Source organism: Danio aesculapii, chromosome 20 (assembly GCF_903798145.1).
Source record: "Danio aesculapii chromosome 20, fDanAes4.1, whole genome shotgun sequence".
In the NCBI taxonomy this organism is placed as follows: Eukaryota; Metazoa; Chordata; class Actinopteri; order Cypriniformes; family Danionidae; genus Danio; species Danio aesculapii.
The window spans coordinates 4469232-4485843 of record NC_079454.1 but is presented as its reverse complement, the minus strand read 5'-3'; the positions used below and the strand labels follow the sequence as shown (position 1 = coordinate 4485843).

Genomic DNA, 16612 nt, shown 5'->3' with positions numbered 1-16612 from the left:
TGATACTAAACAACTTGTTTCTATTTTTATTAAATTAAGTTAAAATGTATAAATATTTCTGTTCATTTATGTTGATTTAACACAATTAATAATAAATATAATACATATATTTAGCATTTCTGTAATTATTTCATGTGTTGTTAATAAATACTTCATTATAAATATGCAATATAATAAATGTTGCACAAAGAATACTCTAAAGTTTATTGTTTTTATATTATATTAGTCAAAAGACTTTTACATATTTAATTTGGTAATTATTGCAATGTATATCTGAACATATTTAACTAAACATCAGCAGTTTGTTATGTTGTCCTTGGTCATTACAATGCAGGTTCAGTTACCGTGCAGCTTTTTTTTCCCTATTTTAATTTAGTTTTTTACAATTCCTGAATAAGCATCCAGCTTTCACCAGTCGCCGGGCAGCTCTTTCCACTTCTCTACTCCTGTATGTTGAATCATAGGTCTTGTTGGTATGCGGGCTTGCCTTATGGCCAAATTCCTGCTCCTATTTTCACTGCCTGATTTTACACAATGTGCTTTTGCTCTGTTTTTACATACAGTGCCTGTTTTACTGTTGGTATCTTTGATAAATATGAGCGAAGAAGGCTGTAAATATGTATTTATTGTTTTACATTTTGATATTCTGCTCCTGCTGACAACAAGTGCTAAAACCATAGTGTATGAGCGTGAGTGAGTGTGTATGGATGTTTCCCAGTGATGGGTTGTAGCTGGAAGGGCATCCGCTGCGTAAAACACATGCTGGATAAGTTGGCGGTTCATTCCGCTGTGGCGACCCCAGATTAATAAAGGGACTAAGCTAAAAAAGAAAATGAATGAATGAATGAAAGTTCCTGAACGCGATGTATAGCACTTTTTCAATACAAAAACACATTCTGTCTGAATGACCCAGATGATTATGCTACAGTACAAGGAGGGAAATTCAGCAGTGAAATTCAGTCCCACTTCCGACCTCAATGCAATCCATTCAATCGCGCATCATAGTCGCATTTTCACCGCATGAGATGTGAATATCTCCTTACATTTTGTGTTCTTGTGCCAATTGTGGATAATATTATTAAATGTTATTAATTAGAATATTAAAATTCAGTTCTTGGAATACAGCTGTAATGAGCTGTCTGACATTTTTAAAGGAATGACAGGAAAATCCCCATTTTCACCATCAGAGCAAGGATTAAGAAATTCCAGTAACTGAATGTATTATGAATCAATGTGGAAGAGAACGTCTGTTTGTTCAGCCTGATCTCATGAGAAAACATACCATATTTTTAATTTTAGGGCTAATTCATAAACAATCGATGCGATTTCAGTCGTATCAAAGCATGCAGTTTTAAAAAGGAGGCATGATTCCAATCTCCACCCCTAAACATGATTGGGCTATGAGAAATACTTACTAAAATGTATGAATAAAATTATACAAATGAGCTAGCAGGAAGTGAGACTGTTTTTAGTTTGTTATCTCAGAAGTTTGGTCATGTTTTGGTATCAGACACCGGTATTTGGTATCGGTATAATCTCCAAAACTACAATCTTTTGTCATTTACATCAGTGTTTCTTAACCACTTTCCTGGAGGACCACCGGCACTGCAAGTTTTGGTTGTCTCCTCTGTCTGCCACACCCATCACAGGTCTTTCAGTCTCTGCTAATGAGCTGATGATCGGAATCAGGTGTGTTTGGTTAAGGAGACCCGTAAAATGTGCAGAGCCAACACAATCTCACGGCAATTCGTAACTTTTTGATTTAGTGGCTAATTCGTACGAATTCGTACGATCTAATTCGTACAATATAATATGATTTCTCATCCTCCAATGACGGTTGGGTTTAGGGGTGGGGTTAGGTGCCACGCCTTCTTTTTAAAATCATACAATTTCGTACGAATTAGCCACTAAACTGTCAAAACGTAAAATACTTACGTTTTCTTGTGAAATCAGGCTGGCAGAGCCGGTGGTCCTCCAGGAACATGGTTGAGAAACACTGCTTTACAGCATTAAAAATTGTTCAAATTATTTAAAGGGGGAAAAAATTATATTTTAAGCAAAAGATCAAACAGTTTAAACACCTTTTACATTATTTTCAGAGCCTTCTTTGCTCACATTTAGAAACATTATAGGAGGGCGCTGCTAATGACCAGAAACTGTCTCTATTTTTTCTTTTCCTGATCTTCTGCTCTCCTCTTTTCCTTCTTGTCTCCGTTCTCCACTCTTTTTTTTTTTTTGCAATCGCTCCTGCAGACCATTCTGGAGGAAGACGTGGAGGATCCCGTGTATCAGGTAACGCTTTGAAATAAACCGTGAATCATTATGTCTGACTGAACGATTGCCTCTCGCTGTCACATTAAACAGGGCTCCTGCTCAATGATATGCCTTTAATCTCATCCGCAGAAGTAAATAATTCCACTCCATTTTCTCTGCTCTCGTCTCACTCCTCCTGAACTAATAAGTCTTGTTGTTTCATCATTTGTATATGGAAATTAAAGGGGAATCGTCGCTGTAACGTGGTAACTTTTCCTTTCATGAATTGGGGGTTTTCTGATTAAACTGATGCAGTAGCATTTCCGGGAACCTCCTTTGTTTTTTTGTACTGAAAACAGACAGCTTTAACACATCTCATCTGGGCTGCGTGTGTGTGTGTGTGTTTACATGCATTGCATTGGCTTTCCGTATTGTCCGGTGTGCATCATATTGAGAATGAAATAGTCTACTGTATGTATGTATTCTGTAGATTCTGTGTGTGATTGTATTTTTTTAATTAGCAAGATGTCCGTTAGTGGATAGTTCACCCAAAAACTTTAATTTGCTGTCAATTTACTCACCCTCAGGTCATACGAGTTGATTCTTTTCTTCATTTGATTTGTTCTAGATTTTTACTTTTTTTTTTTTTGCTTAAAACACACAAACATACCTGTCGACCCTCCCATTTTTCTTGGGATTTTCCCGTATTTTACAATTCTATCCCGCTATCACCCTGTAACGGTATTTTGCTGTATTTCTCTTGTATTTTCAATATTTCTATGAAGAGTGGCTATAAACATTAAAGAGCCGATTCTCCCTATGTGCAACCCATACCGCCGTACCACCAGGGGGCGCATCTTGCTCTTAAATGTGAATCTGTTCTGTGATTTTATTTTATTTAGGCATGAAAACACGTTGAAATAAATATAAAAATGGCGGGATTCCCTTCCTTTTCATTACAGGTGCCGCTGACCCTCCTATGCATTTCTCGAAACAGTCAGTTCATGAAATGTTGCGTCACTGTCAGACGCGCTCCATAATGATAAATAGACGCTATTTCCCAAACAGATTATGTACACACGATTTGAAGTGGAGTGAAAGTGGACACTCTGGGTTTTGGGTGCGTATTTAAACAGACAAATAATTAATAATAGTATTCACAATAATAATAATAATAACAACCCCTTAGGGGGTGTTGGGGGATATCCCTTTACATCCCAATGTTGACAGGTATGCTACACAAACACAACAAAACATTTTACAGGCACATTAATATTAATATCGGTGACTCCTGATGATATTTTGTGGTCTTTTGAAGCAAAATTATAGACCCTTTTTGCATTTTGGGGTTTCTCAGTAGCAGAAGTCATCATAGTTGGAAAAACTTAGAGCACGGTGGACTTCACGATGATGTTGTAAAGATGTTCAGGAAAAAATAATGTGTGAGACTGATGATGGCAGCCAGAGGAGAGAATAACGTCAAATTTACTGTCCTGTCCCATAGACGCTGCATTAGAAACCCTTCACACTAACGGTAATTCGCTTTTTAATTTAATTTGAAGGAAAGATGATCAAATAAATACATAGAAATGTTTGTACGTTTTTTTTTAAAAAGTCAAAATTATATAAAAAAAATTTCAAGGATTTAAGATGCTGATGAACGTTAAATGCATCATAACAGGCTTGTGAAAAGGGTCCGTTGGTCTATGTAAAAATCTGCACATTATTTGTGGCATTCTAACCTCTGACCAGGTTTAATGAAGATGTATTGGTTAAACTACAGTCAGTGTGGTAAAACCATGATTAGTTCGTGGTTACCTTAAAAAAACAACATTTTATTTGTAGTAAAAAATCAAGTTAATCTCCATATGGGTTTTGAAATGAAGTAATTTACTAGAGGTTCTAGATGAGGGGTGTCCAAACTCAGTCCTGGAGGGCCGGTGTCCTGCAAAGTTTAATTCCAACCCTAATCAGACACACCTGGGCTAGCTAATGAAGCTCTAGTCTTTCTAGAAACATCCATGCAGGTGCATTGAGGCAAGTTGGTGCTAAAATTTGCGGGACACCGGCCTTCCAGGACAACTATAGATCAACTATAATCAATTGTGTTTGTTTGTCATAATATTATATATATATATATATATATATATATATATATATATATATATATATATATATATATATATATATATATATATATATATATATATATATATATATATATATATATATATATGTATGTATATATATATATATATATGTGTATGTATATGTATATATATATATATATATATATATATATATATATATATATATATATATATATGTATAAGTATATATGTATGTATATATGTATATATATATATGTATACGTGTATATATACATATATATATATATATATATATATATATATATATATATATATATATATATATATATATATATATATATATATATATATATATATATATATATATATTAATTTATTTATTAATTTATTTTTTTTTATATTTATTCATTTATTTTTTATCAGTTTGAATAAATGATTTAATAACTCACTAATAAAGGCTTCCTACTGGTTAAAAATATTGAAGACTGAAGACGTTTTTTTTGTATAAACCTACAAAATGACTGATGACAACTCATTTTAACTTTAATAAACATGTGCAGTAAATATTTTACATTTCGAAAACCGTGGTCGGAGGGTGAGTACATTAACAGCAGTTTAATTTTATTTTTTGGGGTGAACTTTCCCTTTAGGAATCTGTCAATATATGCAGTAGTGCAGCTCTGATTTCACTTTGCTGTTAAGAGTGACGAATTAGCCAATGGCTAACCGTGAAACACAATGAATTAGCCAATGGTGACAGTCGGTGTGTGAGTGAGAATGACTAAGCCATTAGATCTAATGTCACAGAAAATGGAGACGATTCTGCCATTAGCTTTAATGTGGCCTTGAATGGACAGGAATTAGTGATTAGCTTGAAGGCTGCTTGCCAAAAATCGCTCCCGTCTCTGCAAGCTCCACGTGTTATTGAGGAATACATCACAGAGATGGGATTATAGGGGGTTTCTATTTCAAAAATAGCCCTAAATCTGAGTGGATGGCCTCTCATATGCTCCAAATATGTTACTTCTGCTAAGCTAACATGCTAAGCATGCTTCATTAAAGAGATAGCTTCCAACCTTCTTCAAAATATCTTCCTTTGTGTTCAACAGAATAAAGAAACTCATTTAGGTTTGTAACAATTTTAGGATCAGTGCATGTACGTGAATGTAAAGGAGTAAACATTCATTTTAGGTGAGCTATCTCTTTAAGGAAGCATGCAACATACTGTTTTAGTCATTAGTTTACTATTTAATAGTGTGAAATTTGCACCATCACCCTGTTTATACAGAGGAATTCGCATACACAGAGGATAAATGGCTTAATAAAATAGTTTAAGGCAGAATTCAGACTGAATATATGCGGAGCCACAGGTCAGAAAGAATACCTCGTAATTTTTCCCTCAGAAAAATTTGGTGTTTCTTTAAGCCGTCTCCAATGTGGAGAGTGAATGTTATTCCCAGCGCTGACTTACAGTTATAGTTGTGTTGAAGGATGAACGAAAGGGCTCATAATGCTTTGCTAGGCCAGTGCATGTTGCTCAGTGACCGGAGTTCATTTGGTCAAGGCTGCAGGGGTTCATTCTGTGTGATCAATCAGTCTCTCTTCTCTTCTCTTTTCTTTTCGCACTCACCTTTTTCCTGTCCCCTTTGCCTTTTTTATCTTCCTCTGCTGCCGATGGTTGTAGTACATTGTATTTGAGGCCGGACACGAGCCCATCCGTGACCAATCAGAGGAGAGCATATATCAGGTACACTACCAAATGTTCTTTAATAATGGTACCTTTTGAACTCACAAACATCAATTCTGACACTTCAGTATGAACTTCAAATCATAACTAGCATAGTTCTCCAAAACAATAATTTAGCTTCTATGAGTATAATGTAACGCAAGACATAATAAATGATTTTGAACAGCATATGTCCATTTACAAAGATGTTTGTGGAGGATTACAAATGATTCTGTTAGAATTTTAAATTAGGAGCTGGAAAAATAATGACATGTATATATTTATTTATTTATAAAATAATCGTTTGAAATACAAGTATACATAAAGAATATTTACACATATTGTAATTGATATAAACTTATTTTTGTAAATTGTAATCATGATTATATATATATATATTTATATATATATATATATATATATATATATATATATATATATATATATATATATATATATATATATATATATATATATATATACATATACATATACATATGTACATATACAAGTATACATATACATATATATATATGTACATATACAAGTATGCATATACATATATATATGTATATGTATATATGTATATGTATATGTGTATATGTATATGTGTATATGTATATGTGTATATTTATATGTATATAAATATATATATATATATATAATCATGATTACAATTTACAACAATAAGTTTATATCAATTACAATATGTGTAAATATTCTTTATGTATACTTGTATACTGTCAAAGTTAGCAAACCATACAAATATCTAGCCTGATCTCATGAAGAAATGTAGCTGTTTTAAGTTTTGTCAGTTTAGTGGCTAATTCATACAAATTCGTTCAAGTCATACGAAAATGTATGAAATTAAAAAGGAGGCATGGCACCAAACCATACTCATAAATCCAACCGTCATTGACAAATGAGCAAATCGTATTAAATTTACGAATGAGATCGTACGAATTTGTACGAATTAGCTACTATATAAAAAGGTTACGAATTTCCATGAGATTGTGTTGAAATAACTCAGACGTAAACATTAAGTGATCAACTTGCAGTGTAAGGCTTGATCTTAAGGCGACCTCACTCCTGTTGGCGTCATCAATCTGGCAACCTGCCTGTTTGGTGAATCATCATCAGTGGGGTTTTATAAATAAAAACGTTTTTAAAAACTTTTCAATATTTTGAATTTGGACTGTAATACTGAGTTCAACCACTGGGTCAGTAGTCAATCCTACATACTGCACCTTTAACCAAAGAACTAGCTCTGCAGCATTTTTGTTGTTGTTTTGTTAGAATGGCAGTAAAAGAGTTAAAAGCTATGAAGGGAACTACACATGTTCTGCTATAGCCTCTAAATAAGCTCCGCTCGTCTTTGGGTATGACTTCAGAAGCAGTGCGGCTTTTGATGGTGCAGCTCCTGACAGCTCCACTGTGTAGCTGCCAAAGTCCCACCTGTGAATTAGAAGAGAGCCGCGATGCCAAACCACACTAATTCAGCGTGACGGCCCTTTCAGAGATTTACACCCAACAATGTTTGGTGCTCCGAGCACCATGACCAAGACAACAGCAGGTGTTGTATCCTCAGGTGCTGCTTTGTTTTGTCACCTGTGGCTCGAGTCAGAAAAGCGACTCTGCCAAACAAAACAATAAACACATCAGCGACCCCCAATACTTTGCCAGTCTGTCCCTTTCAAAAGCCGAAGTAATGTTCATAAGTAAAGCTTTGGACATGATCATTCTAGCGTCAAATATGTACACGACTTTTGAACGCCAACCTGACACTTCAGAACTCCTTCACTTGTTGCTGACACGAAGATAGAAATGTGAAAGTCGGAAGCATGAAAGAAACATCTGTTTGCTGTCACTTAATTAAATCCAGGATTGGCAAACACCTGATCGCGTCTCGTAGCAAACAAAAAGACAGATTGGCCAAGTCAAATTGAATCGGCACGAACATCACTTTTGGGCCTTGATAACAGCGAGGAAAAAGGGCTAATAATTCAGGGGGGCTAATAATTCTGACTTAAACTGTATGTGTGTATATATATATATATGTGTATATATATATATGTGTGTATATATATATATATATATATATATATATATATATATATATATATATGTGTATATATATATGTGTATATATATATATATATATATATATATATATGTGTATATATATATATATATATATATATAGCTTAAAAACTAAAATAGATATAGCATAAAGGGGCTAATAATTTTGTCTCTAAAATGTTTTTTTTTAGTAAAAACTGGTTTTATTCTAGCCAAAATAAAACAAATCGTATTTTTTCCAGAAGAAAAAACATGATCAGACATACTGTGAAAATTTCCTTGCTTTGTTAAAGATCCTTTGGGAAATATTTTAAAAAGAAGAAAAAATTCAAAGGGGGGCTAATAATTCTTTAACTGTGTATATATATATATATATATATATATATATATATATATATATATATATTCTTTCTTTTTTTTCGGCTTAGTCCCTTTATTAATCTGGGGTCACCACAGCGGAATGAACCGCCTATATATGTATTATTTAGCCGGAATTATTAGCCCCCTAAATTATTAGCCCTCCTGTTTATTTTTTTTCCCCAATTTCTGTTTCCCCAATTATTATATATATATATATATTTTTTTTTTTTTTTTGTATAAGACATTTATATTCATCTGAGTAGATTTTAAAATATAAGTTGCAAGTTAATGTTTGTGAATGCAAGATCTATGAAGGATACTTCCCAAACTTATGGCAAAAAGACAGTTAAAAAAAGAAGCAAACCAGCAAAAAATTGATAAACTGCTCAGTTGTTTAATCACAGTATAATAAGACCAATATTTAGTATTATAATGTTTATTTATTTATTTTTTACTTAGAAGTTGTAAGTAAATTAAATTAAATGTAAATATGTTTAAATCGAAAAGTATTTTGTTTTAAAACACGCTTGTACATACATACTTTACATACTTTTTTTAGTTTTATCTACTGGTGGGGAAACAAAGTTAAAAAAACAAAAAGAAGCAGTAGCCAGACTTTAATTATAAGACAAATATTTTTATTAACATTGAAAAAATATCCAGGAAAAGTTTTCATTTAGAAAATGTTATTAAATTAAATTAAATAAAACATTTAAATTATTTTCTTATAAATCATACTTTAGTTTTATTTACGTCTTTTATTTATGAAAATATATATTTACATTGTACAGATTTTCTGAAATGTGAAGTTTAGATATGCAAGTAATGTATCTACATAAACATACACATATTTGCATTATTGTGAAAACAGAAACCTAAACACTACATAAATCCATAAATTACCTCCCATGGACAAACTTTTACATTGAAGGGGTTATGAGTGCGTAAAAAAAAAGTTTATTGCCTCAGAGGCTGTTTACATGACGTAAAAATATGTCATTTGTCACATTATTAAGGATTAAAATGTAAGGTAACACCATCCAACATCTCCTAACCTTAAAGAGTAGTACAGTACAACACTGTTTCACAACTAAACAATTTGCTAAACTACAGCCAACACTATACATCAAAAGTAACCTTGACCTCCGGCGGGCCCCTTGGGTCCTGGGTAGTTTCAGCACTGGTAAAGTTTGCATAGCATGACTGAGGGATTGACGCTGATCAGAGAGTGCTTTGCAAAGTCTGCACAGAGAAATGACTCTAAACACCTCTGCCCTTTCTCCAAATGAAAGAGCGAGGATGATTAATCATGGCTGTCGCTGTGTGATCTTTGAATAAAGGAAATGGAAAGATCACTTCAAGTGTATGATCAAATAAAAAACACAGCGGCAATCAGTCTCTCTGCAAGAGGGGAATTAAGAACAATGGCAAATTAGACAGAGAGAAGACGTGAAAATAACAGGCGGTGGTTAAAAAAAAGGATGTGCATCTTCATGTGCGTCTGATTAAAAGTTACAAACTCTGGTGCTGAATTTTTAAGTCACGTAAATCGATCAATCATTCAGTCAATCAATGAATGCACATTTAAAACAGTCTCAGTGAAATTATGTTAATACTTTTTATGTTTCATTTTGTTTCTCACGTTGATAATAAATTGTAGTGATGTTTGCATTGTTCTTTATTATTTACATATTATACATACATTTATATTAAGTGAATGTAAAAATATTTTTTATAAACAATCAAAAATATATTCTCAAGAAAGCATTATTGAAATGTCACTGTACACCGTAATTAGTGAAATGTCACTGTACACCGAACTATTCTGCATCTACAGTTTATTAATAATTAAAACATCCAACTTAGTATTCTAAACCAAACCATATTAATATTTATGATTATTAATAATAATAATAATAATAATAATAATAATAATAATAATAATAATAATAATAATAACAACAATAATAATAATAACAACAACAACAATAATAATATTTATTGTTTGTATTATTATTATTGTTGTTGTTGTTGTTGTTGTTGTTGTTGTTTGTATTATACATAATTATATTATTATTATTAGTAGTAGTAGTAGTAGTAGTAGTAGTTAGTATTATTATTAATAAAAATCATAATAATATGCATTGTTTGTATTATTATTATTAATAATAATAATAATAATATTTATTGTTTGTATTATACATAATTACATTATTAATATTATTATTAATTATTATTATTGTTATTTTTTTGTATTATACATAATTATATTAGTAGTAGTAGTAATTATTAGTATTATTATTAATAAAAAAATATAATAATAATATGTATTGTTTGTATTATACATAATTATTATTATTAATATTAATTATTATTATAAATTTTTGTATTATACATAATTATATTATTATTAGTAGTAGTAGTTATTAGTATTATTATTAATAAAAAATAATATTTATTGTTTGTATTATACATATTAATAAAAATAATAATTGTTATTATTATTATTATTATTATTATTATTATTATTATTATTATTATTATTATGTATAATACAAGCAATAAATATTATTTTTATGATTAATAATAATAATAATAATAATAATAATAATAATCATAATAATAATAATAATTGTATTAAACATAAATATCATTATTATTATTTTATTATTATTATTTGTATTTATTGTTTGTAATATAAATAAAACATTTGTTATGCAAACAGTTAGCTAAACTGCTGTTATTTATATCCGTTTATCATGCATTTATAATTATTTTATGCATTTGTTTTACTAAAAACAAACAAACAAAAATGTATTTAGGCAAAATCTCAGTTTCCACTATGTCTTATTTAGCACTTTTCATGTCATTATTAATTAAAAGACAACACATTACACACACACACACACACACACACACACACACACACACACACACACACGCACACACACACACACACACACACACAAAAAACCAATGACTCATTTTGCTCTCCAGGAAGCCTAAATTGCTTTGACCTTGTAAGATCTGAAGGAATGGTAACTTGTGATGTTAACTGTGCATTTGGCTGGGCTTGCTGTCCACACCAGGTCCCTACCAGCCAACAAAAGGAGGGAGTTTATGACGTCCCAAAGCGACATCCAGTGAGTGGACCTGTGTGTGTTTTTATATGTGACTCTTCTGTGCCACTTTCTCTGGCAAACCTTCTAGTATCTACTTGCACACCACCAAGCATGTGTACTGCACAGCTGCATTCATTCCCCGGCTTAAAGTCAATCACACAGACTGTGCACTCTTAATTTTACCCCGGTGTTTGTGTAAATGTGTGATTTTGTGCTTGTTCCTTGATGGCCGATCTTTATTTTGTGTGTGTGTGTGTGTAAAAATCAAGTTGTTTGGGTGGTGGTTGTTATGTGATTGTTCGGTTTTGCATGATGCTTGCTTGTCTTCACCTCATGATAAGGACAGATGTGCGTTCATGATGGCATTTCAGATTTGTGAAGCAAGTTAAGCAGAGAGTTCACCTAAAATGATTTACTTTCCCACAGTCCTTTTGCTTATTTTTCCTGCGTTTGCTTTTGTCTTGTGTAGCTTTTTTGTTTTTTACTTTGCTTTGCTTTGATTGATTTGTTTTTATTTTGTTTGATTTTGCTTTGCTTTGGTCTGTTTGATTTGTTTGTCTTTAGTTTTACTTGGATACAACTTTTTTGTTTTGTTTTGTTTGTCTTTGATATATTTCTCTTGCTTTGATTTAGCATTTTTGTTTTGTTTTGCTTTTTTGTTTTGTTATGTTTTGTTGTTTTGTTTTGCTTTTTTGTCTTGTATTTTACCCTGCTTTGCTTCAGATTATTTGATTTGTTTGTCTTTTGTTTTACCTTGATAGAAATTTTATGTTTGTTTTGTTTTGTTTGTCTTTAATAAATTTATCTTGCTTTGATTTTGTGTTTTTGTTTGTTGTCTTGTGTTTACTTTACTTTGCTTCAGATAGTTTTTTCAGATTGTCCTTTGTTTTGCTTTGATGCAACTTTTATGCCTGTTTTGTTTTGCTTTGATTTGTTTTGTTTTGATAAATTTATCTTGCTTTGATTTGTTTTGTTTTGATAAATTTATCTTGCTTTGATTTGCTGTTTAGTTTTGTTTAGTTTAGTTTAGTTTAGTTTAGTTTAGTTTAGTTATGTTTCGCTTTGCTTTGCTTTGCTTTGCTTTGTTTTGTTTTGTTGTTTTGATAAATTTATCTTGCTTTGATTTGCTGTTTAGTTTAGTTTAGTTTAGTTTAGTTTAGTTTAGTTTAGTTTAGTTTAGTTTAGTTTAGTTTAGTTTAGTTATGTTTCGCTTTGCTTTGTTTTGTTTTGTTTTGTTTTGTTTTGTTTTGATAGATTTATCTTGTTTTGTTTTGTTTTGTTTTGTTTTGTTTTGTTTTGTTTTGTTTTGTTTTGTTTTGTTTTGTTTTGTTTTGTTTTGTTTTGTTTTGTTTTGTTTTGTTTTGTTTTGTTTTGTTTTGTTTGATAAATTTATCTTGTTTTGTTTTGTTTTGTTTTGATAAATTTATCTTGTTTTGTTTTGTTTTGTTTTGTTTTGTTTTGTTTTGTTTTGTTTTGTTTTGTTTTGTTTTGTTTTGTTTTGTTTTGTTTTGATCAATTTATCTTGCTTTGATTTGCTTTTTAGTTTTGTTTAGTTTTGTTTAGTTTAGTTTTGTTTAGTTTACTTTTGATCAATTTATCTTGCTTTGATTTGCTTTTTAGTTTAGTTTTATTTAGTTTTGTTTAGTTTTGTTTAGTTTAGTTTTGTTTAGTTTAGTTTTGATCAATTTATCTTGCTTTGATTTGCTTTTTAGTTTAGTTTTATTTAGTTTTGTTTAGTTTAGTTTTGTTTAGTTTAGTTTTGATCAATTTATCTTGCTTTGATTTGCTGTTTAGTTTAGTTTTATTTAGTTTTGTCTTGTCTTTTACTTTGCTTTGCTTCAGTTTGTTTGATTTATTTGTCTTTTGTTTTACTTTGATACAACTTTTATGCCTGTTTTGTTTTTTGTTTTTTGTCTGTGATAAATTTATCTTGCTTTGATTTTGCGTTTTTGTTTTTTGTCTTGTTTTTTACTTTGCTTTGCTTCAGATTGTTTGACTTATTTGTCTTTTGTTTTACTTTGATAGAACTTTTATAAACATTGATAAATTAATCTGGCTTTGATTTGCTTTTTTGTTTTGATTTGTCTTTTACTTTCCTTTGCTTCAGATTGTTTGATTTGTTTGTCTTTTGTTTTACTTTGATTTAACTTTTATGCTTGTTTTGTTTTGTTTTGTTTGTCTTTGATAAATTTATCTTGCTTTAATTTTGCATTTTTGTTTTGTCTCGTCTTTGCTAAATTTATCTTGCTTTGAATTGCTTTTTTGTTTTTTGTTTTGTCTTGTCTTTTACTTTGCTTTGCTTCAGATTGTTTGATTTGTTTGTCTTTTGTTTTACTTTGATACAACTTTTATGTTTGTTTTGTTTTGTTTGTCTTTGATAAATTTATCTTGCTCTGATTTGCTTTTTGTTTTGTTTTGTTTTGTCTTTTACTTTGCTTCAGTTTGTTTGATTTGTTTGTCTTTTGTTTTACTTTGATACAGCTTTTTGTTTTGCTCTATTTTGTTTTATTTTGTTTTGTTTTGTCTTTGAAAGATTTCTCTTGCTTTGATTTGCTTTTTTGTTTGGTTTGGTTTGGTTTTGTTTAGGTTTTTATTTTGTTTTGATGTTATTGTTTTGTTTTTTCTTTTACTTTGCCTCACTTTGATTTGATTTGATTTGTTTTTTCATTTTACTTTGATTACATGTGTCTTTCTTTGCTTTTTGTACATCATGTTCTGTTCTTCTTTTTGTTTTGGTCTACTTTTTGATTGTTTCGTTTGTTGATTAATTATTAATTTGCTCATCTTTTGAAGGTATTGTGAAGTCATTATTTACCAAAACCCTGTTAATAAACATTTTCTGCAGTCAAATAAAAAGATAAAATAAAATCCATTATTTCATGCATATTTGCTAACAGAATTTAAATTTTGGGTGAACTTCTCCTTCAATGCCTGAACTTGAATGTCGGTATTTCATGCATGATCTGCAAAACAAGATGAAAAGTTTGCATAGCTTAAGTGGGTTGACAGATAAATCCATTTAAATGAGAGAAGGCAAAGACGACAGATCAACTACTCCATAGTTTAATGGTGAATTTTGCTCTCTCTCTCTTTAAATGATGGACAACTTATCAGGCCATCTGGCCCCAACATGTACACTGACATACAAACGGCTGATTTTAGTTCATGTTCTGGTCAGCGTCTCTGCTGTCTGTACCTCTCTTGTGTTACAGCTGCTCTGTTCAGTCTTAGCTCAGCTAAATGCCTAAACTCACCATCACAACACATGCATCATAGAAAAGTCGCTCTTGCCCTGCCATTGGATGAGTCTGTCCTCAATATTCAGTAGTTCGAGTCCCTCCACACCTGAAAAACAATGCTTCGGTTGTGTTTTCATTCCACTGTCTGGCTTCTCTCACCTCTTCCATCATGTTTTCAAACACCTACTCACTCTTTTCTCTCTTCCTCTACGCACATTTCCAGCCTTCTTCCTCTTCTCCTGCTTCAATCTAAGTCGTGTGGCCTCTTGATCCTGCCTTCCTCAGCTTTTTCATTCCTGTCTAAGCAAAATCTGCACAGCTTCATCTTATAAAATAACTCCTTCAACCCTACAGAATTGGCTTTTTGAACTGTTTGGCTGTAAATCTGCTTTGTGTTCTGCATCTGCACCTACTCTATATTGGAAGTTCAAACTTATTTCCCTGTATTTTTGATTATTTTTATATTACAGCTGCTACACTGTGGTGTTTTTTAGCATAGGGAAAATTTCAAATAAATATACTCTTAGAAGTGTATATGTATTGTGTAATGTATATTGTGATTATTATTTGAAACCTTCTAACAAAACTCTATTTGCAGTGGCTAGTTGTTGTTTTCTTTGTTTTTTGTTTTAATTTTAATAGAATGTTTTGATTTGCTTTTTTTGTGTGTGTTTACTGTTTTGTTTGCTGTTTTTTTTGTTTGTTTGTTTGTTTTGTTTTAATTGTTTTGATTTACTTTGTTTACATTTAGTTTTTGCTTTGCTTTATTCTTTGTTATTCGTTTTCCTGTACCTTGTTTTGTTTTACTAGCTTTGTTTAGTTTTTTGTTTGTTTTGTTTTTGGTTTACATTGTTTTTGTTTTTGTTCTTAATTGCCCAATTTTGTTTTCTTTGTTCATTTTTTCTTTGTTTTTTTTAGCCTTGTGTTTAGTTTTTTAGACTTTTTGTTTGTTTTACCATTTTGTTTTTGCTTTGCTTTATTCCTTGCTTTTCATTTTAAGTACCTTGTTACTAGGCTTTGTTTAGTTTTTTTGTTTTGTTTTGTTTTGTTTTTGGTTTGCATTCTTTTTGTTTTGGTTTACCCTCTTTTGTTTTCATTGTTAGTTATTAATATATTTTTTTGTTTGTTTGTTTAGTTTTTCTTTGTTTTGACTAGCCTTGCTTTTAGTTTTTGTTTTGTTAGATTTTTTGTTTGTTTTTCCATTTTGCTTTATTCAATGCTTTTTTGTTTTTGTTTACCCTCTTTTGTTTTTGTTTTTTAGTTTGTTTGTTTTTTCTTTGTTTTGGTTATCCTTGCTTTTAGTTTTTAGCTTTTTAGATTGTTTTTTTATTTAGTTTTAGCTTTTCTTTATTCATTGCTTTTCTTTTGTTTGTTTTGTTTTTTGGTTTACATTGTTTTTGTTTTAATTTAACAGCTGTTGTTTTCTTAGTTCAGTTCTTTTTTGTTTTGGTAAGCCTTAATTAATTTTTTTTTTAGATTTTAGTTTTTTCTATTTAGTTTTTGCTTTGTTTTTTGTTTTGTTTGTTTGCTTTTGGTTTACATTGTTTTTGTTTTTGCTTATCCTCTTTTGTTTTCTTTGTTCAGTTTTTCTTTGTTTTGGTTAGCCTTGCTTTTAGTTTTTAGATTTATTGTTTGTTTTTCCATTTTTCTTTATTCAATGCTTTTTTTGTTTTTGTTTACCCTCTTTTGTTTTTATTTTTATTTTTTTTTATTTATTTATTT

The 16612-nt window shown here is 30.5% G+C and overlaps 1 protein-coding gene across 9 annotated transcripts in view; it reads left to right on the top strand.

The window, feature by feature from the left end:
* dab1a (DAB adaptor protein 1a) overlaps nucleotides 1-16612 on the top strand; it is a 309435-nt gene that overhangs the window by 240557 nt on the left and 52266 nt on the right. For 6 of the 9 annotated variants that reach the window (XM_056480769.1, XM_056480771.1, XM_056480774.1 and 3 more), the window contains 3 exons: nucleotides 2254-2292; nucleotides 6049-6111; nucleotides 11619-11672. In XM_056480769.1, coding sequence (XP_056336744.1) covers nucleotides 2254-2292; nucleotides 6049-6111; nucleotides 11619-11672 — 156 coding nt within the window. The remainder of the gene's footprint in view (nucleotides 1-2253; nucleotides 2293-6048; nucleotides 6112-11618; nucleotides 11673-16612) is intronic. The other 3 variants (XM_056480776.1, XM_056480775.1, XM_056480778.1) reach the window with 3 other exon arrangements.